General features: G+C 42.1%; 1 protein-coding gene across 1 annotated transcript in view; it reads left to right on the top strand.

The window, feature by feature from the left end:
- Positions 1-23,086, top strand: part of PDGFRA (platelet derived growth factor receptor alpha) — a 51,323-nt gene that overhangs the window by 5,871 nt on the left and 22,366 nt on the right. Inside the window, exons 2-8 of the mRNA XM_081332975.1 lie at positions 10,082-10,142; positions 11,796-12,110; positions 14,784-15,050; positions 17,640-17,770; positions 19,151-19,322; positions 19,407-19,596; positions 21,024-21,139. Of these exons, the coding sequence (XP_081189101.1) occupies positions 10,094-10,142; positions 11,796-12,110; positions 14,784-15,050; positions 17,640-17,770; positions 19,151-19,322; positions 19,407-19,596; positions 21,024-21,139 (1,240 nt within the window). The 5' untranslated portion in view covers positions 10,082-10,093. The remainder of the gene's footprint in view (positions 1-10,081; positions 10,143-11,795; positions 12,111-14,783; positions 15,051-17,639; positions 17,771-19,150; positions 19,323-19,406; positions 19,597-21,023; positions 21,140-23,086) is intronic.

Below are 23,086 nucleotides of genomic sequence, written 5' to 3'. Positions count from 1 at the left end.
GGGCACGAAAGGAGGCTCAGCCAATCTCACTGTATACAATGTTGTACTTTGATAATAAAGGATCGTTCACTCATTCAACATCTTTAAAATTGCCACGTTTGAAAACAGGGATCTAGTGTTAAATGAACCGTTCATTTGTATGGCGGGTCTTCAATTCAGGGCAACTGTATCAGGGCTGCAGAGGGCTATAAAACGTTTTCTTGAAGCTCTTTGCTGCCATCTTGTGGTTCTCTGGGATTTGTAGTCCAGATTGGGGAGCTTTTTCCCCCATCAATGCTTTTGTGGTATTGTGGCTGGTGAGGATCACCACTAGTGGCATTTTTAAATAAATAAGTCCCCGTGGCCTCCATTTTGTAAGAGCACCCCGACGTGCTCTCCGTGGTCCTATAAAGAGTACCTCTGCTGTCTCTGAACTTCGGTTAAGATTTTAGTGGATTCCCTAACTCAGAGAGAGAGGTACTCTTTATAGGACCACGGAGAGCACGTCGGGGTGCGCTTACAAAATGGAGGCCACGGGGACCTGTTTATTTAAAAATGCCACTAGTGGTGATCCTCACCAGCCACAAAAGAGCCATTAAGTGGAAGGCAATGATGGGGGGAAAGGAACAAAATTGAATACGACGTGAAGTTAAACAAAAATGTACCCGTGGCGTGCGCGTGGGTATCTTTACAGTACACTAATTCTGCTTCTTTTGTCAGTTTGTGCGGTGCGTGAGGCCGAACGAAAATGATTTCCCCGCAGGCCAAGTTGTTCTTTTGATTCTGGAACATTATTGCCTTATTGTAGGGCTCATATGCCAGTCGGATTCTGCTGGCCTGAACTGTCAATCTCAGCAGAATATCTGGTCTCCTGGGACGCTTCTGTGACAGATCCTAGTGCTCCTTTTTCCAAAGTTGTTCAGCGCCTCTGGGTGATCCGTGGCAGAGCATCAGGCTAGGAGCATCAGAGCATCAGACTGTCTTCATTAGAGGATATGTGCTATAACTAAAACATTGCGACACTTGGTTAAATAGCTCCAGGTCTGTTTCATGGCTATTTCTCTTGCTGGTAATTCTGATTCCCTCAGCATTGGTGAATTGGAGCCCTGGAGTTTATTAATGGACAATAGCAGCTTCTGAACGGATACTTTTGCAATGTGTCAAAGAAGCTCAGAGATCAGCCTGGAAACTCAGAAAGCTAGCTATATCTGAGCTTCAACGGTCCACAGGATCACTTACACAAGCAGCCAAGAATTCATTTTTTCCCCTCCTCACATCTCTTTGCTGTCACCTAGTGGTTGCATGCATTTCTGCAGGCCAGATAAGGTAATACAGGTAGTCCTGCACAGGGAACACAGTTCATTTAGTGAGCGTTTGCAGTTACGTGTTTTACATTCGGATCCTTGACAACTGATTCATATTTAAGATGGTTGCAATGTCCCTGGGTCCCCTTTTGTGACCTTTTGACAAGCAAAGTCCATGGGGAAGCCAGATTCACTTAACAACTGCGTGACTAACTGAACAACTGCAGTGATTCACTTAACAACTGCGGCAAGAAAGGTTGTAAGATGGACAAAATTCATTTCACAGATTTCTCACTTAACGATGTAAACTCTGGGCTGGACTAGCTATACAAGTCAAAGCTAAGTGATTTTATATATATATATGTATATATATATATATATATATATATATATATATATATATATATATATATATATATATGTATGTATGTATGTGTATATGTATATATATATATATATATATATATATATATATATATATATATATATATATATATATATATATATATATATATATATATATATATATATATATATAGTCAAGTTTCTGACGTATGGGCTTTTCAAGTGACTCTGAGGCATTGTTTACCTTAGAAGTCCTTTATTAGCCTAATACACCGGCAAATGCTTGCTCGAAGGAAGCTGGAATCTGACATCTCTGCCCATTGCACAATATATTAAAACGCAATCCTCCACCTTACTAATTTTGTCATTAATCATATTCTCCAATTAATTTAAAGAATCAGTTTCCCTTCCCTTAGAAGACCCCCAAAGCTTTATCTTCTTAGTGAGAGAAATAGCCTTGAAGGTGCATTCCTACTCATCCCCCCTCCTAACCTTAAACTAAAGCAATACACTAGTCTTAAAGCAATACACAAGTTTTACATATGAAACGGCTACTTCTTCATCTCTTGTCAAGCAATAACATTCAATGTTAGCAGCGTTGACATCTATCTATCTGTCTGTCTGTCTGTCTGTCTGTCTGTCTGTCTGTCTGTCTATCTATCTATCTATCTATCTATCTATCTATCTATCTATCTATCTATTGTTTTGAGGGCATAAAAGGTAGTAACCCGCTAATAAAATAATGTGGAGGAAATCTGTAATGGTGCAGTAGCTCTTGCCTTTAATTATATTTTAATGAATTAGTTCCGCTGTGCTGCCTTAAATGAACATTATTCATCCATTCAATCAGCTCAGCTACCAAACTATATTTTAAAATGGGGATTTATCCATGTATAAGTTGCAGGGGAATTGTCCCCTCCCCCACATTCCCTGTGTTACAGGCAAGTCTCTTTTAAAGGCTAGACAGGGATGGGGAAAAAAATGAAACGAAAATCCCATCTAGTTTATAGACCTGGGATTTCCTGTAGCCCCCTAATCCAAGTATTACAAGAGTTTATTCTTCTTAGCTTTTTTCAAAGTCTGCCAGGATTAGCTGGATCCTCCCTTCCATGTTCAAAGATGATTTTGAAAGCAGGAGAGCAACTTTGCGCATAAGAAAATCTACTTCCCTGCCCCCCCCCCTTTTAGGAGGTTTCAATGCTGCACACCACACTTATGCCCCATGCAATTTAATTTCACATGGAAAGCTTGAAAGCTGATGTGTAATCCAAAACTGCCTCCATCTGCTCTGGAAATCAGCTTCTGCATTTACCGCAGATCTGCACCCCCAAGTAGCTCCTGCAAAGGGCTATTAAACGTAATAGGTAGCCGGAGAAGATTTATATTTTTCATGCCTGTCAGTTCAACATTTCCTTTGTCAGGCGTAGCTTTCAGCACGTGAAATGCTGCAGGAAAGGATAGTAGATGTCCACTAACTCAAGGAAAAAAAAACGACAACTAAGTCTTAAACCCACACGGCAGGGGTGTCCAACTTTGGCATGGCTGGCTGGGGAATTCTGGGAAGTCCACAGGTCTTAAAGGGGCCACGGTTGGAAACTTCCCTCCCCCCCCACACAATGTATTTTATTCTGTAACTTGCTTTGATTTTAACACTCCGGAGCTATTCTTATTTAAAACGTGCCGAGCAAGCATACTTGCTTCTCTTTCCTGGAAAACCACTGCAGGCTGCAGATTCTTCCAGAACGAAAGTGCAAATTCTCCTAGGGCTTTGTTGTTTTGGGGTGGAACTTTGAAAAGAGCCCCTTGACGCTGAAATCTGCAAGAGACTTGCCCAGGTGGCTGAACTAAACGTACAAAGCCCAGGGCTTTCTTTGATGCTGTTGGATTTTTAAAATAGGCTTCCATAAAAATCTTTTCCCCAGGAGGATTGGTTCATGCACATTTTTATGAGCTGCTATAGCAAACATTTTGTTTGCTGTAAATGTTGGGGCAAACTAGTTTTACGGCTGAAAATGAGAACGTTTCCTCTTAAATTCTAATTACACTAGTGTTGTTCTACAGTTCCAGGATTGTGCCACCAAGAAATAAAAAAAAATTCCATTTTAAAATTGCAGTTTTCTAGCAGATAATGTTTAGATAATCTGGAACCACTTAAAAAAATCTACTCCTACCTTTAGACAAAACCTTCAATTAGTTGTTTTCTTCTTTCTGTGGTGCAACATTGCCATCTGTTGGAATAAAATGCGTGCACATCAAACTGGGGAAGCTATGCATAAGCAAGGGTTCTTCTCAATAAAACTCTAGAGCAGGGGTCTTCAAACGTGGCCCTTTTATGACTTGTGGACTGCAACTCCCAGAATGCAACTCTCAGGCATGCTGGCTGAGGAAGTCTGTGAGTTGAAGTCCACAAGTCATAAAAGGGCCACATTTGAAGACCCCTGCTCTAGAGGATGGATAGAAGGGGGATGTTATTGGGAAGGAAAAATATAGTTTATTCATTACTTGTTGTAGGTTTTTTTTTTGTAACCACCCACCATCCCCAACTTTATTTTGTTCTTTCTCCCACTTCTCAAGTCAATTTTTTGTGACTAATGACTCATCACATTGATAATTTTGCTATCAGAAGACAGCAAATAGATATACAGGTAGTCTGAATTGGGAGTGGAACTTCGGTTGTAAGTTGTTGAGGTTGTAAGTTGAGTCAAACTCGATTTTTACAAGGCTTTTTTGGCAGTTTAGAGAATCCAGCTTCCCCGAATGAGTGTTTTTTTTTGCTGGAAATCGGCAAAAGAGGTTGCAAATTGTGATCGCGGGACTGTAGGATCTACTACAACAGGTCATAAATGTGAATGTTGCAAAGCTCCTAAATTGCGATCATGTGACCACAAGGCTAGTCTAATGGTTGAAACTGCAAGTACAATTCTTAATTCCTCAGGCCGCTGTAACTTTAAACCAGGGGTCTTCAAACTTGGCCCTTTTATGACTTGTGGACTTCCAGAATTCCTCAGCCAGCCAATTTTGAAGACCCCCCCCTACTTTAAACTGTCAATAAACTAATGGCTTTATGTTAAGGACTACTTGTAATTTAATAATGGATGAAAGAGATGTATCTCCTGGGGAAAAAAAAAACCATCAGTCCTTTTGTTCCAGTCCTGTTGAGTTCGATGGACTTCTTTTCGAGAAAGCGTACACAGAATGGCTATTCACTTGTGAATAAGCATTTCTTTGTGAATGTAAGTGTGTAAGAAAAATGCACAAGAGAGGTTATGGTTTCTATTCTAAGAAGTTAAAAAGTGGCTGCTGTGGAATTATGATTATTATTATTTTTTAATGTTAATATTAAGGTGCCGATGCCCCACCATGCATTTTTCTCCTTCTTTAGCAAGACATGGCATATATGGTGAATGAAATCGATGCTTCGCCGCCAGACCATAATGCATGGAACTGGCACTTTTCAAAGTTGACTTGGGGATCCCTACTTGCCTACCTTTTTTCATCACCAAATTCTCCCCGTTTAAGGAAACCTGGAGTCTGGTCTGGCTTGCAATTACAGAGAGAGCGGCAGCCAGAAGGAGCAGATTTTGCCCAGGAATTCCTTGCAAGACGTATGCAGAGTGAGGCTTCTTTATCTAGAGAAAATACAGGATAGAACTGTGATTGGGGGAAAAAAAGGGATGGTGGTGGTGGAGGGGGGCAAAATGGTGAAGAAGAAGGCTGGAAGAGAAGATGACTTTGATGTGCAAGAGTCTGGGTTATCAGTGGGAGGCGCTTACATAAACACACGGCTACTATTGCTAATTGAAAAACCAAAGGCAAATGACTTGTTCCTGCAAGAATGCCATCTGCTAAGTTTCTAAAGTTGCAGGGCTGGTGCCTGTTTTGCTAATCGTTTGTCAGGGCTGGTGGTGGAATGGAGGTCAGCGATTCATTCCCCCACTTGTTTAAAAAAAACAACAACAACCAGGGGAGTTGAGATCCTGCCAGCCCCCACTAGTCAGTAAATCACTCCTTTTGGTCTGGGGCTTTTGACCGATTTAAGACTCAATCTCCAGATTGCTCTGCTTTTAGTGGCCTGCTTATTGTGGCCTACCCTTGTTGCTGCTTCAGCCAAAGATGGCCAGAGGGAGTACGTTACTGCAGATTCCTCAGCCTGGTGCTTTTGAATTAAAAAATGCCAGAACATGGTGAGGGTGCGGCATCTTTATAAAATGTAGACAGCAGTTCTATAGATACATATCTGGAGCGTGCGAGATTTCCTTTTGTATAAAAAGGTAAAGGTTCCCCCGCACATGCGTGCTAGACGTTTCCAACTCTAGGGGCTGGTGCTCATCTCCGTTTCAAAGCCGAAGAGCCAGCGCTTGTCCGAGGATGTCTCCGTGGTCATGTGGCCGGCGTGACTAGACGCCAAAGGTGCACGGAACGCTGTTACCTTCCCACCGTAGTTGTTAGATAGTGGGCTCTGGACCACACGGCCAAGATGGACGACACAGGACAACAGGGTTCAGCATAACATTCTTTATTGATGTAGCACAGACTTGGCAAACAAAGGGGCAACTGCCCCTCTTATATACCTAGCCAGGTATACTTGGAACCAATCCCATTGTCTGGATTTCCTGCCAAAGGTTGCCCTGCCAATCCTGACAGGGCACCCTGCCACCTGGTGGTGTCAGTGGCTATCTATGTGAAACATCCCCTATATACATATATACATAACACCAGTGGTCCCTATTTTTCTACTTGCATTTTTACGTGCTTTCGAACTGCTAGGTTGGCAGAAGCTGGGACGAGTAACAGGCGCTCACTCTGTTACGCGGGATTCAACCCGCCAAACTGCCGACCTTCTGATCGACAAGCTCAGTGTCCTAACCCACTGAGCCACCGCGTCCCTCTCCTTTTGTATTTGGTACTATAAACCAGGGGTCCCCAACCCTCGTTTCGGTACTGGGCTGCAGCATGCCAGCAACCGGTCCACAGAAATGTCTGAATTTTGATCCCATGACCCTGGGGATGCTGCAGTGGTCGTAAGTGTGGAAAACGGTCATACGTCACTTTTTTCAGCGCCTTTGTAACTTCAAACAGTCACTAAATGAGCTGTTGTAAGTCAAGGACAACCTGTACTCTGTTTTGCAGATAGAAGAACAGGCAGCGTTTTCATGGCCCTGCCATGGCTGCCATCTTCACCTTTGGGACCACACCTTGCAAGCACACCTGCGTGCCCACCTTTTTATTTTCCAAGTGGGCATCCCAGTGAGAGAATAGGGGCGTGAGGCTGTGGTCTTGTAAACTAGCATGAAAAATTATATAAAATAATAAAAACTAGATAGCCATTGAGCATGGAAGATTGCCACGGGTTGCTAACCACATTGTTATCTGCTGGCTGCATGCTGGCAACCTGGGTTCACAATCCTTCCAGAGCGTGATAGAAAAATGCACACTTGGTTACTGCAGACTCTTGCTATGTCCTCTGTATAATTTAAGGGCTGTGCGAGAGGAGAATAGACCTTAGTTTGCTGCAATTCTTAAACAACTGTCAGAAAAGGATGATGATCTATTATGAAATGTCCAGGTCTACTGTCTTGAACAGGGGGTTGGACTAGAAGACCTCCAGAGCTTCTTTCAGCCCTACGATTTTATGAATCTGTCCATTCCTATCTTCCTCCTGGTTCTCCTCCTCCTCCTCCTCTTTCAGTGATTCACTTAACAACTGTGGCAAGAAAGATCGTAAAATGGGACAAAACTCATTTAACAAATGTCTCACTTAGTCACAGAAATTTTGGGCCCAGATGTGGTTGTTAAGTCAAGAACTAGTTGTATTTTATCTGAAAGCTGATTGAATGGCTTATTTCAATAAACAAAAGACTGGCAGGTTTTTAAATTTGTTAATGCAATTCACCACCCAGAGTCAAATTAGATGCAGCTCAAAAGCCTTTGGAGCAAATGATGTCAATTAAAAAGCAAACAAATATATGCTTTTAGGACTGTCATGTTTCGGGTCGGTTTAAATTTTTTTTACCTGAGCAGCTGCTATTTCAATAAAATTAAAAATATAACCATGTAGGTAAAGAGTTTTGGACAAACTAAATGCTTAGTTATGTTTGTTGTAGAACCTTAAGATTTGAAGTATGAAGACTTTAGCCTTCTCTTTAGCTATTAGCAGATTATGGGAGTTGCGGAACATGGAAATTTGTCTTCTGCCAGCTTAAATTCTGCGTGGCATCTGTCTTCTTTCTTTCAAGATTAACCTCAGCTTTGTGTGCTGAGGTTTAGCAACGTTACTTTTTTTGAGCACTGAAAATGTTTTTCATCCTAAGCTAGGTCAAATCAAGGGCGATGCTTATTTTTATCTATTTTTACAAGGAATCCCTGTATCTCAAAGTTAAGGCTGTCATTACTAACAAAAGACATCTGGAGAAGAAGATCACCAAATGGTGTTGATTTTAAGAGAAGCTAATCTCGGAATCTCCCCCCCCTTTTTTTTTAAAAAAAAAATATCTTTTCCTACTTGATGCCAGGGATGAAAAAGTACGCTTCTAGTTCCTCTTTCACCGAAGTTTGGAATTTGCAAGACCTTTGCATCCGACCATTCATGATGTTGGCTTAATTGCCACGGCATCCTCAGCAGAAACATGTTGCTTGATTCAAATATGCAGAGTTGTTTTCGACAACTTTAAGAGTATTTGCAGTAGTAATCATTTTGTACGTAATAAATTTATGTGGCGCTCTGAAACACGGGGTCCTCGTGCTAAGGCAATATGCAGGATATTGGTGTTGCTCAGTTGCCAACTTGTGTCTGAATCGTTGGGATCCCATGGGCCATAGCATGCCAGCCCCTGTCCCCCACCGTATTCCCGGAGTTTGCCCAGATCCACGTAGTCCTTGACCTACGACCGCAACTGAGCCCAAATTTTATGTTGCTCAGTGAGAACGTGAGTTTTGCGCCATTTTATGACTTTCCTGGCCACGTTTGTTAAGGGAATCACTGCAGCTGTTAAATTAGCAACACCGTTGTGAAGTGAATCCGGTTTCCAAATGGACATCGCTTGTTAGAAGGCCTCAAAAGGGGATTGCGTGACTCTGGGATGCTGTGACCGTCATAAATACGAGTCAGTTGCCAAGGGTCTGAATTTTGATCACGTGACCATCAGGATGCTGCTATGGTTACAAGTATGAAGTGGTCCTGAGTTATTTTTGTCAATGCCGTTGTAACTTTGAACGGCCACTGAATGAACTGTGGTAAGCCGAGGACTACCTGTATACTTATTTATTACTTATTCATTTTTTTAATGCCATCCATCTCACCATGACAGCGATTCTGGGCGGCTTACCATGTTTTGGGCCTTCAGGTTAGCCTTGACCCCTGGTGATGGCCAGGGAAAGTCCTCGCAGTTTTCTTCTGGAAAGATCATGGAAGTGGTTTGCCATTGCTTTTCTTCCTGGGCTGAAGGAGACTGACTGGCCCAAGGTCGCCCACCTGCCTCTGGTGCCTTAACTACCGCCCCAAACTGACTCTTGAGACACACATTTACCAATCTGAATATAAAGAGGCGTAGGTCAGAGTTGAGGGACGTGGTGGCTCAGTGGGTTAGGACGCTGAGCTTGTCGATCAGAAGGTCGGCAGTGTGGCGGGTCGAATCCCAAGTGCCGCGTAACAGAGTGAGCGCCTGTTACTTGTCCCAGCTTCTGCCAACCTAGCAGTTTGAAAGCACGTAAAAATGCAAGTAGAAAAATAGGAACCACTACGGTGGGAAGGTAACAGCATTCCATGCGCCTTTGGCGTCTAGTCATGCCGGCCACATGACCACGGAGACGTCCTCGGACAAGTGCTGGCTCTTCGGCTTTGAAACGGAAATGAGCACCTGCCCCTAGAGTCGGAAACGACTAGCACGCATGTGCGGGGGAACCTTTACCTTTACCTTTTAGGTCAGAGTTGAGAGTGTTAGTGGCCCTTTCGGCAGCAGAGAAGAATTAAGATGGTCAATATAGGTGGCCCTCGACTGAGAGCGCTTCATTTAGTGACCCTTGAAATGTGCAATGGTGTTGAAGTGACTTATGACCGCTTTTCACACATATGACCGTTGTAGCCTCTCCGTGGTCACGTGATCAAAATTCGGAAGCTCGGCAACTGACTCATATTCACGACGGTTTCCGTGTCCCCGGGTCATGGGGTCAACTTTCAGGTCCTTCTGAGAAGCGAAGTTAGAATGGTGAAAACCAGATTCACTTAACAACCGTGCTACTCGTTTAGCATCTGCAGGGATTCACTTAACAGCCGTGGCAAGAAAGGCCATAAAATGGGGCAAAATTCTCTTAAGAACTGTCTCACTGAGCAACAGGAACTTTTGAGGCTCAGTCAGGTTCGTAAGTTGCTGTATGTCATTTCAGCACGCATTGCAGATGTCTCCTATCTGTTTTCAATATAATCATTATTCTTTCATTTTGTGTTCTGTTTTCAGTTGACCTTTACTATGGGTCCTTCCCGAAAAGAATTCTTGGTTTTGGGCTACCTCCTTGCAGGTAAGATTTGCCTTCAATGGGATATTTTTGCCAAGTCCATCCTCAACCTAGAACTAAGGAGAAATTCCCTGACAGTGAGAACAATTAGCCAGTGGAACACAGTGCTAGGCTGCATTAACAGAGGGATAGAATCAAGATCACGTGAAGTACTAATACCACTTTACAATGCCTTGGTAAGGCCACACCTGGAATACTGCATCCAGTTTTGGTCACCACGATGTAAAAAAGATGTCGAGACTCTAGAAAGAGTACAGAGAAGAGCAACAAAGATGATTGGGGGACTGGAGGCTAAAACATATAGGGAACAGTTGCTGGAATTGGGTATGTGTAGTTTAACGAAGAGAAGAGTGAGGGGTGACATGATAGCAGTGTTCCAATATCTCAGGGGCTGCCCCAAAGAAGAGGGAGTCAAGCTATTCTCCAAAACACCTGAAAGCAGGACAAGAAGCAACGGATGGAAACTAGTCAAGGAGAGAAGCAACCTAGAACTAAGGAGAAACTTCCTGACAGTTAGAACAATTAACCAGTGGAACAACCTGCCTCTAGAAGTGGTGAATGCTCCAAAACTGGAAGTTTTTAAGAAGAGACTGGACAGCCATTTGCCTGAAATGGTATAGGATTTCCTGCCTGAGCAGGGGGTTGGACTAGATGACCTCCAAGGTCCCTTCCAACGTATTATTATTATTATTATTATTATTATTATTATTATTATTATTATTATTATTATTATTATTATTATTATTATTATTATTATTATTATTATTATTATGTCAGAGAGTCTCTTTGGTTAAATCTGTCCTGCTTAAGCCTGGAACAAGAAGCCTTCCAAATATTTTAGATCCCATTTGCAATCCCTTCCATTCGATGGGGAATTGTGAGAGCTTGCTTCACATTCCAGGATTTTAGTCGGTAGCTTGAGCAAACATTCAATTCATTTTACTCTCGTTTTCATTCACCAGTGATTCTGGTCCCAGAAACAGCATCAAAAATGTATTTACTGGCATTGCAGGGGGAAAAAAAGCTGCTTTGATTTCTCCCACCATGCATCGTTTCTCTTCCCAGAAGAGGGACCATGAGTGCAAATCTTCAAGAATGCTTAGCATGTCATACTCAAACTCAAAGACAACAAAATCTGAATTTCATACATTTTCTTGGCCAGAGCTGGAAAAGCTCCACCAGGACTTTTAGAGAAAGGTGAAGTTAATAGCTAAGTTTCGCCCGGGTTAAAATGTGTATTGATTTCTTTGGCTGGCACTCAATTTGCAGACAGTACATACTAAGTTGCTTGGGTTTTCAGGAGAATCTGACCATCTTTTGAGCAAGGAACACGCTACCGCCAGCTCCGGTTTGAAACTTGCAGCGTAGGAAAGTGGACCTTGTGCAAAATGACATTAGTTTGGAAACAAATGCCATTATTTGGGCTTGACCTATGCAAAACGCTTAAGGAACAGTATGAGAAAAGCAAAGTTTAAATGAACAGGAAAGCCAGGCTTTGCAAAAAGGTGTAGATTGGTCCCAAGCAAAATGCATCTTTTACTGTGTTGCTTGTGAATGCTTCAGAACTACTTGTCATCACAATGAAGGTAGTTCTCGACTTACAACAGTTGGTTCAGTGACCGTTTGAAGTTACACCACTGTGCTTTCTCTTCGTAGGGTCATGCATAATCTCCTGTCAGAGTTTGCTTCCTGCCATTCTTCCAAGTGAAGAGCAAATGGTCGTGCAGCTGAATGCCCCCTTCACTTTGAAATGTTCTGGAGACAGCGAAGTGAGCTGGCAGCATCCGGCCCCAGAAGGCAACCATTCCATCGCCATCCGAAATGAAGAGAACAACAGCGGCCTTTTCGTGACCGTCCTCGAAGTGGCAAATGCATCGGCTTCTCTCACCGGATTGTACATTTGCTATTATAATCATTCTCAAGAGGAAGATGGAGAGGTCGAGGGGAAAGAGATCTACATTTTTGTGCCAGGTGAGTTGACAAGAGTTCAAGTCACCAGGAAGGCTTTGGGAGAGAGGCAAATAGCTTCTACTGGATCCCTTTGAGTTAGAGCAACTGGATACTCAATGGTTCTCCGTCTTTTCTTCACCACGGACCCCCTTTAAATAGCACTGAGCAATAGGACCACTATACTGCTTCAGTTTGGCCACCTAATGAGAAGGAAGGACTCACTGGAGAAGAGCCTCATGCTGGGAAAGATGGAGGGCAAGAGAAGAAGGGGACGATAGAGAATGAGGTGGCTGGATGGAGTCACTGAAGCAGTAGGTGTAGCTTAAAGGGACTCCAGAAGATGGTAGAGGACAGGAAGGCCTGGAGGAATGTTGTCCATGGGGTCACGATGGGTTGGACACAACTTCGCAGGTAACAACAACACCGCTTCACAGTGCTTTACAGCCCTCTCTAAGCTTTTTTTCAGAGTCAGTCTATTGCCCCCAAAAATCTGGGTCCTCATTTTACCGACCTTGGAAGGATGGAAAGCTGAGTCAACCTTGAGCTGGTCAGGATCGAACGGCCAAACTGCTGGCAGTCTCCAGTCAGCACAATTAGCCTGCAGTCCTGCATTCTAACCACTGGGCCACGTTTCGCTTCTCACCCAAGAAGCTTCCGCAGGATGTTTTCTGCCCTGTGTCCCTTCACTGAAATCCTTCCATCCTCCACCATCCAGTCAGAGCTGAAGAAGCTTCTGGGATGAGAAGTGAAATGTCTTCAAAGAAAAACAAGAAAGTCCAGTTGCCTCTGGGAAAAGCACCTTTGTCTCAAAGTTCTTGTCTGGTTATCCTAGGAAATGGGAGATTGGACTAAGGTAGGCAGGCACTGCTTTGGCTGACTGAGAATGTTCAGCAGACTTTGGATAGCATATTGAAATGGTTGATGTCAGTTGTTAACGACCACATAGATTATGTTCCCACCTTGATCCTTCAAGTCCATCAATGGTACATTGATCATTGCTGTGAATAACTCCACCTTGTTGCTGTCTTCCTCTTTTTATATTCCTTCTATCTTTCCTAACATTAGAGGACTATGTCTTTGCAGAATGGGTTCAAAATAGGATAATTTGAACCCGGTCACTTGTAATATGGATGAAAATTCTGGGTTGTTTTGTTTGATGATCCATTCATTTGTTTCCCTGCCCTTCCATGCCATTCTCAGGATTTTTTTTCCCCGACACCAAAGTTCAAGTCAATATTCTGCTTTTCAAAGTTCAACTTCTGCTTCCATAGAGCTTCACAAGGAAAACCTTTTGACCTATGATATCCCTCAAACTGTGCTCTGGCTCTGAGCATAAGAGTGCCCTCATCTTAGCCAAAGCTGGAAAAATTTTAGTCCCAGAATTAGGACAAAACTGTCTTGCTGGAGGTGAGCTGAAGGCTCTTCTCCCCTAACCAGACCCACACAGTTTCCAGACACTATGACCAAACCTCAACGGTGTCACTTGGTCAGCCTGGGGTAGATATATACACAACCGAGTGTGATCAGTATCCTGGTGATGCTGCATCCCATCTTGATGGATGACCTTTTCCATGACTTCATATACAGTAGATGACAAACAGAGGTTGGGTGAAATAGGAGCTTTAAGGATTTGCAAGGTTCTGTCTGTTTAATGTCTATATGGAGATACTGGGAGAAGTTATCTGACACTTTAGGATGAGGTATCATCAATATACTCATGATCTCCAGCTTTATATCCATCCCAGGCCCTCTGAGAAATGTGGTGGAAGTTCTAGAGGCTGTCAAGGACTGAAAAACAAGCTACCCAACCAAGCAAGAAAGAACGGCTTTTAATTCAGATTCCATGACTATTCTGTTTCCAACTTTGATTACCAGTTGAGTTGTGCTCTCCTGGAAGGAACGGGTCCACAGTCTGGGGTCTTCCAGGATACCCATCTGCTACTGAAAGATTAAGTAGAAGACCAGATCAAAGCTTTAGCTAGTGTGCAGTTGAGTTTTACTTGGAATAGAATGTGCTAAGGACAGAATCATTCTTTGATCATCTCTTAGTTAGATTACTACTATTCATTCCACATGGGACTTCTGAAGAGGATCAGTCAGAGATGTCTGGTAGTGAGAATCCAATGGCCAACGTGCTCACTGACCAGACATTTTATTGCCACATTACACTGCTGTTATGAGAGCTGCTTTGGTTACCGTTGTGTTTCTGAGTATAGTTCAAAATCCTGAATGCTATTTTTAAAAATTCAATATGGCTCAGAGCCTGGATTTCTGACGGTCTATCTCAGGTAGATTTTTGCCTTTTGTGTCTCCTAAGGGTCCCCGCCTTCTAATTATGGCTGAAAAGACTCAACCCTGGCTGTTCTCTGTGTGATTTCTCCTTCCACAGAAATGTCATCACATTAGTTTGTTTAGGGTGGCCTCAGGTTGGCTGGGTAAGGGAAAGATCAAATGGAATATCTCATATTATTGTACGGCACGTGGGATGCAGGCTTGAGATTGAATCTATTAATGTATGTATTTATTCCTCTAACCCAGAGGTCTTCAAACTTGGCAACTTTAAGACTTGTGGACTTAAAGGCTGGCTGGCTGAGGAATTCTGGGAGTTGAAGTCCACAAGTCTTGAAGTTGCCAAGTTTGAAGACCCCTGCTCTCTAACCCTGTTGATGCATCAGAGTGTCTCTTTCTCAACAGATCCAGCTGTTCCCTTTGTTCCAACCTCTCCAGAAGATTTGTTCATTGTTGCCAGCGAGGAAGACAATTCTTCAATTATCCCATGTCGCACGACTGATCCTAACACTCAAGTCACTCTGATGAACAGAGAAGGAAAAATTCTGTACGCCTCTTATGACAACAGACTGGGCTTCATTGGAAACTTCTCTTTGGGGTCCTATATATGCAAGACAACTGTCAGAGCCGTAGAATTTGAGTCCGGTGAATTTTTCATCTATGTTTACAAAGGTACATCACTCCATATTTTTCAATTGACATGGATAAATGACAGGTTCTGAGTCTCCTTCGATGCTTTGCGAAAGGGTCCAATTGCCTCTATTTAAAGACGCGGTCATCTTATAAGTACATATTTAATTCTCACATGGCTACGGGAAAATAACTGTTAACCATCACCCCTCCCCAAAAGACAGAGACCGAAAAGGCTGTTATATAGGGACATGGTGGCTCAGTGGGTTAGGACGCTGAGCTTGTCGATCAGATGGTCGGCAGTTTGGCGGGTCGAATCCCAAGTGCCGCATAACAGAGTGAGCGCCTGTTACTCGTCCCAGCTTCTGCCAACCTAGCAGTTCGAAAGCACGTAAAAATGCAAGTAGAAAAATAGGGACCACTATGGTGGGAAAATAACAGTGTTCCGTGCGCCTCTGGTGTCTAGTCATGCCGGCCACACGACCACAGAGACGTCCTCGGACAAATGCTGGCTCTTCGGCTTTGAAACGGAGATGAGCACCGGCCCCTAGAATTGGAAACGACTAGCACGCATGTGCGGGGGAACCTTTACCTTTACCTTTATAGGGCGAGCAAGGGAAAGAGGGGCAAAAAGGTTTGAATGTTTATTTTATAGAAAGAAATATTGCAGTTATTGGAATAACCTACTTATGGATTTCTAACTTTACTACAATAAAATGTACTTAGCGGAAGTTTGGAAGTTCTTTGAACTTGGCTAGTTGGTTCCAGTCCTGTCTATCAATGGAAGGCAAACCATCTTTTGTCATGTGGCTTGTGGGGCATAAATAATTCACCTCTGGCCTAATGGTAGGATTAGCGATGTGGTTAGACCAGGGGTCTTCAAACTTGGCAACGTTAAGACTTGTGGACTTCAACTCCCAGAATTCCTCAGCCAGCCCCAGAAGTTGAAGTCCACAAGTCTTAACATTGCCAAGTTTGAAGACCCCTGGGTTAGACCAGCAACCCACTAGCAGCCCCCGATAAGACCTTGAGTGTAGCCTCCAGAATTTCCTAACCTTCACTTATGCCTGTGTGTGTATGTGTGTGTGCTTCCCTCCCCATTGCTTCCCATTTGCCCCACAGATTTTTTTCCTTCTTCTCAGCTTCTAAACGTCTGACAAATGTGTGTCTAACAAACATTCATCATTAGATGTTGGCACAATTAGAACTCGGTGATCATTCTGACGGGTTGTACAGATGAAAATTATGTTTTATTGGAGAATTTTAACACTGGGTTAAATAATTTATTCTAAACACCTTTGGGGGAGGGGAAATCAATAGGCTTTTAAAAGTAGGAGGACAAGGATAGTTTTGCTTATTAATATATTAATGCATGTGTTATTTTGCCTCAGATTCATGATTCTGGGCAGTGTACAAGAATCTCAATGACAGTCTTGCCAGATAAGTCACAATATCAATAAAAGCAATCAAAACATTAAGAAAGGCTATCTTCTTTCCTCACTGTGTATATGGCATTGTGGCTGCGTTCACACCACCCACCGGACCTGGTTACTGAAGTCACCCATTTTTTATATTTGGATAATACATTGACTTATAAACTCAAAGTTCGTATCTGTGCCAGATCCCACCGAAAGTTAATATTAACTCCAGTATATTGCGTTTATTGTTCAAACGCAAGCCTTTAACAAACCTGATTGTATTGAGATAACAATTTATGGGTAAATTTAGTTTGTGCTGAACAGCCGCACTTTGACAAAGGCCATCACCCCTCTGCATGTCTCGTACGCAATTTGCAACATGTTTCTTTGGAATTTCATCTGGAAAAATTTGTGTGCAGATAGTCCTTGACTTAGGACCACAACCGAGCCTGACATTTCTATTGCTAAGCGAGACATTTGTTAAGTGAGTTTTGCCCCATATTATGACCGTTCTTGCCACATTTGTTAAGCGAATCACTGCGATAGTTAAGTTAGTAACGTGGTTGTTAAGTGAATCTGGCTTCCCCATTGCCTTTGCTAGTCAGAAGATTGGAAAAGGGGATCACGTGACCCCCCCCCAAGACCGTCATAAATATGAGTCAATTGCCGAGCATCTGAATTTTGATCACGTCATCGTGGGGTTACTGCAACAGTCATAAGTTTGTAAAATGGTCATAACTCACGTTCTTCAGGGCTGTTGTAACTCTGAATGCTCACTAAAGGAACTGTTGTAAATCGAGGACTATCTGTGTTCCCTAGTTCAGGCAGATTGAGGATGACATTTGAGGCACCAGGTGCTGGGAGGAGAATAATTGAGACAACAGTGTGACCTATTCCACATCTGCAACTAGATTCCTGCTTCTGAATCCAAAAGATGACCCTGTTCCCTCCTTATAATGATTCAAATATGTTATTTATTTTATAGAGCAAATGGGATGCAGAATTCTATTTGTTCTTTTAACTCAGAAAACCCCAAAAAGGCCTGAATTGGCCCCATAAATGACAGTTGAAAAGACTATGATTTAGTTTAATAAATTTCTTCCCACATGTCATCAATGTTGATGTTCTCTTTAATATACAGAGAAGAATAAGGTATTCAAGGGAATGATGTTCTATGCGTATTATTTCCTTAAAATTTTTAATCCTCTTCCAGCTCCATCATACCTTCATGTTGAAATTGAGTCCCCCAAGACTGTATATAAAACAGGAGAAACCATTATTGTTACTTGTGTGGTCTTGGATAACGAAGTGGTGAACCTAGAGTGGAATTATCCAGGGAAAGTGGTAAATATCCCTTTTTGTTGTTGACTAAATGGCTGGAGGATACCGTGGGTGGGGCTTTAATTCCGGATTTTTTAAAAAGAAAATGTCTGGATAAAAACATTTGAAAGAAAGGCCGATTGTTAAACGTATTTGCTTGGTCAACTGTCAAGATTTAATGGTTAGCAAGCCTGCGGAGCTTTGAAAAATCTTATGGGGAGATGAGTAACATATGAGATTGACAGGAAGTGGGAGAGGAAGAATAATAACACTTCCACCAACCTGGAAAATATAATACAACAAAAATGGTTTTTGTATAGTTGCTCACATGCTACACTTGTGCTGATGAAAGAACATGATTATTTGCAAATGTCTTTAAGTCATAGTCCAAAGCAGACTTCTCTAACCCTGTCTCCTCCTGAAGTTTTGGACTCTCCAACCCACAGAACTAATATCTAACTAATAACGTTATTGTCATTTTGAATGTACACCGATTGGCATACATTAAAATGAAATTTCATTGCATGCAGCTCTTAAAAGGGTCACCACCTCCAATATACACTACACAACAAACAAACAAATAAATACAGAATTATGCATATACCCACATATATTACATGACACAGAGAAACAACAGTCTAATATATATAATTATGTATGTGTATGTGTATGTGTATGTGTGTATGTATATATGTATATGTATGTGTATGTGTATGTGTATATATATATGTATGTATGTATGTGTGATAGGGACACGGTGGCTCAGTGGGTTAGGACGCTGACCTTGTTAATCAGAAGGTCGGCAGTTTGGCAGGTCGAATCCCGAGTGCCACGTAACAGAGTGAGCGCCTGCTACTCGTCCCAGCTTCTGCCAACCTAACAGTTCGAAAGCACATAAAAATGCAAGTAGAAAAATAGGGACCACTACGGTGGGAAGGTAACAGCGTTCTGTGCACCTTTGGCGTCTAGTCATGCCAGCCACATGACCACGGAGACGTCCTCGGACAAGCGCTGGCTCTTCGGCTTTGAAACGGAGACGAGCACCAGCCCCTAGAGTCGGAAACGACTTGCACGCATGTGCGGGGGAACCTTTACCTTTACCTTGTGTGTGTGTGTGTGTGTGTGTGTGTGTGTGTATAATCAGAAATGCTTAATATTTTATCAGCAACATATTGTCTAGGTTCCAACATTTAACTTACTAATACATGTTAAATTCCTCTTCTCTTCTTAGACACCTGTGACACCACATAATTAGATACCTTTGACAAATATGGAATCCAGAATGGGGCTTCCTCTTGGGTACATGGAGACCGATGACATAGCATAATATTTTAGGTAGATATCTTATTTTTAAAAAAACTTCTGTCTTGACTGTCTGTTCCATTCCCTCTCTCCCATATGCAGAAGAATAAAGGAATAATCACCCTTGATGACATCAAAGTCCCAACCCAGAAGCTGATTTATAATTTAACCATTCCAGATGTATCAGTGAAGGACAGTGGAGATTATGAGTGTGCTGTTAGACATGTGACTAAAGATTTTAAGAAAATGGAAAGGATAGCCATCTATGTTCACGGTAGAGCCTGTTTCTCTTTTTCACACTATGATTGCTTATGAGAATGGCAACAAAGGTAGTCATGGAACTATTGTCTTCCTACAGATAAAGGGTTCGTTCATCTGGAGCCCCATTTCAAGCCCGCCGAGGCAGTCAATCTACACGAAGTCAAAAACTTTGTCATTTATGTCTATGCATATCCAGAGCCAAGGTTGTTTTGGCTGAAGGACAATGTCACGCTGATGGAGAACCTCACAGAAATTGTCACCAGTTCCAAGCAAATCCAGGAAACAAGGTAAAGGAACTAGTCTGGGGTTTCTTCACCACTGAATCCTCCATTTTGGAAACGAGGTTTCTTCTCAGAAATTATTTATTATCTCAGAAATTATTTATTCTCCCCACTGAATAATCTTCATTCCAGGACACACCTCTCTGAAAAATTTCTCTAGTTCTCAGTCTAGGCAACCTTGGCTCTTTTACGCAGGGCTTTTTTTCTCATAGAACGCTCAGAACGGAGTTCCGGCTCCTTTTTTGGATGGAACCTTGTAGGGTAGGCAAGGCGGGTTTGTATGGCATGTGTGAGTTCCGGCAACTTTTTCTTTTACAAAAAAAGCACTGCTTTTACGACTCGTGGACTTCAACTCCCAGAGTTGAAGTCCACGAGTCATAAAAGAGCCAAGGTTGCCTACCCTGGCCTAGGCCGCTTTATGACTCGTGGACTTCAACTCCCAGAATTCCTGAGCCAGCATGGCTCAGCTTGGAAACCTCTCCCTTTCCCCTCAGCATGGCTGGCTGAGGAATTCTGGGAGTTGAAGTCCACGACTCATAAAAGAGCCAAGGTGGCCTACCCCTGGCCTAGGCCGCTTTATGACTCATGGATTTCAACTCCCAGAATTCCTGAGCCAGCCATGCTGAGGGGAAAGGGAGAGGCTTCCAAGCTGAGCCATGCTGGCTCAGGAATTCTGGGAGTTGAAGTCCACAAGTCATAAAAGAGCCAAGGTTGCCAAACCCTGGTCCATACCATCCACTCTATTTTTGATCAATGATTTTGTCTTTGTCAAAAGATATGCTGGAGGTTCTCAAGAAAAGATTGGATAACCCTTTGTCCAGAACAATATAAGGTCTCCTACTATGGGCAGGGGGTTGGATTAAAAGACCTCCAAGGTCCCTTCTAGCCCTATGATTCTAAGATAAAGTATTGGTTGACTAGAACATAGAATAATTCTGGTTTATTCCTTGTTTCTTTGTTGGTCAGTGCCAGGTAGACATAAATTGTTAATCCTTTTCATTTGAAATCATTGAAAATATTGACCCACCTGTCTATAATCTGAAACTTCCATTCCCACCATCCCTGTTTTCTTCCCCTTCTGCTCTATCTTTCACTTGTAACAGCAATTAAACCAGTTCCAAATCTCATGTTTATTGTTTGTATAATCAACCGGCTGCCTATCTTCTTAATCAGACTGTAAGTCCCCAAACCTCCAATTTTCTTTGGTTGGAGAGAAGTAAGGCCAGTGACCTTAACTCTTGTCAGTGGAAAACAGGATATAAATGTTATAAATTGATTTAGCATCTGAGAGAAAAGGTACTTCAGAATTGTGGAATTTTTGTCTAAGTGAGTCTTTTCGGATTACGTACATTTTGATTTCCATTAAAATAATGGTTTGCTTCCTACTGTGCTGTGCTATTTTTAATCACAGTTTTTAAAAATTATTCTCATAGATATCAGAGTGTATTAAAATTGATTCGTGCCAAGGAAGAAGATAGTGGATATTATACACTGGTAGCACAGAATGAGGATGAAATTCAACGATACACTTTCTCTCTGCTCATACAAGGTAAACCTGTAAAATGGGACAAGCCAACATTACACACGTCACATGGGAAGCACATGAGGTATAAATATGACACAAGTCTGATGTGTAAACATAACATCGAGGAATAGTTTAGAATGCCAGATCAGCTATGAAGGCCATTGGTAGCACACTTCTCAAAATTCTTGTGACGATCAAATAAAAAAAAAAACACCCTCCTTTGTGCAACTTATTTGAAGAGGAATTGAAGTTTCACTTTAATAGCACGTTGAAGTAGGAAGGTCAGAAAAAAAATAGATGGGTATAGATGAGCTAAAAGGGACGCGGTGGCTCAGTGGGTTAGGATGCTGAGCTTGTCGATCAGAAGGTCGACAGTTTGGCGGGTTGAATCCTGAGTGCCGCGTAGCAGAGTGAGCGCCTGTTACTCATCCCAGCTTCTGCCAACCTAGCAGTTCGAAAGCACGTAAAAAATTGCAAGTAGAAAAATAGGGACCACTATGGTGGGAAGGTAACAGCGTTCCGTGCGCCTTTGGCGTCTAGTCATGCCGGCCACATGACTATGGAGACGTCCTCGGACAAGCACTGGCTCTTTGGCTTTGAAACGGAGATGAGCACTGGCCCCTAGAGTTGGAAACGACTAGCACGCATGTGCGGGGGAACCTTTACATTTACCTTTACCTTTATAGATGAGCTGGTATGAATAGTGCTTCTGAAATTCAGCCAGTTAACTTAGCAAATAATGTAGGAAAATTGTGCTTGCTTGCTGATATTGGTGGATGATAGTCTGGGGATTACTTCAGTCAACATACTTCAACATCTGCGTTTGGCTGAAAGGCAGACGTGGTCCCATCCATGAGGTTTTAATTTGGAGAGAGGAAGGGGCACATTAAAGGGATAAGGAACTGCAGAACAAAATAAGCATTTAGTGCAGAACTTACCCTGACGACCATGTTTAAGGAAGGATTTTGGAAAGACTTCACAGAGATCTGTTTCCATTCAGTGCTATCAGATACGTTTTATTTACTTGCATCCTTAAAAAGGGCTTCAATTAATTGGCTCGTAGATTATAAATGTTTTCATACAAACTTGCAGATGGTAAATGCTGTTTTAGGGCAGCGCTTTTCTTTGACGTGGAGAGAAGAGCTTAATTTTTAATCACAGGATCTATAATAACAATGCTTTAACTAAAATCAGAAGTCCCTTTTGCTTCTGATTGCTTGGATTTATACAGTTGTAAAATTAACTGAATGGCAAATTGACTGTTAATGAGCGTTTTGTAACTTCTATGGGAGGATCACTTGCTATTCATACTGATTGGATTTACTGTAAAGTTCTCGATATATATCAAGGTAAATCTTTATTAAAAAATAAATGATTCAGAGAAGTGCTGCAGGCTTCAATTAGTAAATAAGGAAATGTTTTCACACCCATGATAGAAAATTAAAAAAAATTCTTTTTGGATTAAAAAAAACTTTCTCTGGTAAATGAGACTTATGTTGAAGTTCTGGCAATGCTGCATGTCAAATGACTGAAATAATTTGATGTTCTGATTATTTATCAAGTAGCAGCCTAAGCTCTGAGATAAGAAATGCTTTGTTAAGACTGAAAATTGAATTAGCTGATTTTAAGTTGAAATAGTCAGCTTAAGTCTTGATTCCTCACATTTTTTTCCATAGAAATATGGGTGCAGAAGACTTGTTCAATACAATGTCTTACGCAGCTGCCTATACTCTATTATAGTCAAAATGGCCCCAGATATTCTGTATTGCATTTATAACCTTTGCAGGTCTGTAAAGCAAAGAGAAGCTGAAGTAAAATTATAAGTACAGTCCTGGTTTCACTTGGTGGCTGCTTTGCTCACTGACCGAGTTGTTTGTCCCAATGTTGCTATGCTAAAAGAGGACTACACATACACTATCAGTAGCTTGATCTCATATCAATTATCTTCATGGTAGTGATTTCCATATAGAC

Source organism: Vipera berus (genome assembly GCF_964194415.1).
Source record: "Vipera berus genome assembly, chromosome: 7".
NCBI lineage: Eukaryota > Metazoa > Chordata > Lepidosauria > Squamata > Viperidae > Vipera > Vipera berus.
The sequence above is the reverse complement of the archived record's forward strand: the minus strand, read 5'-3'. Positions and strand labels throughout refer to the sequence as shown.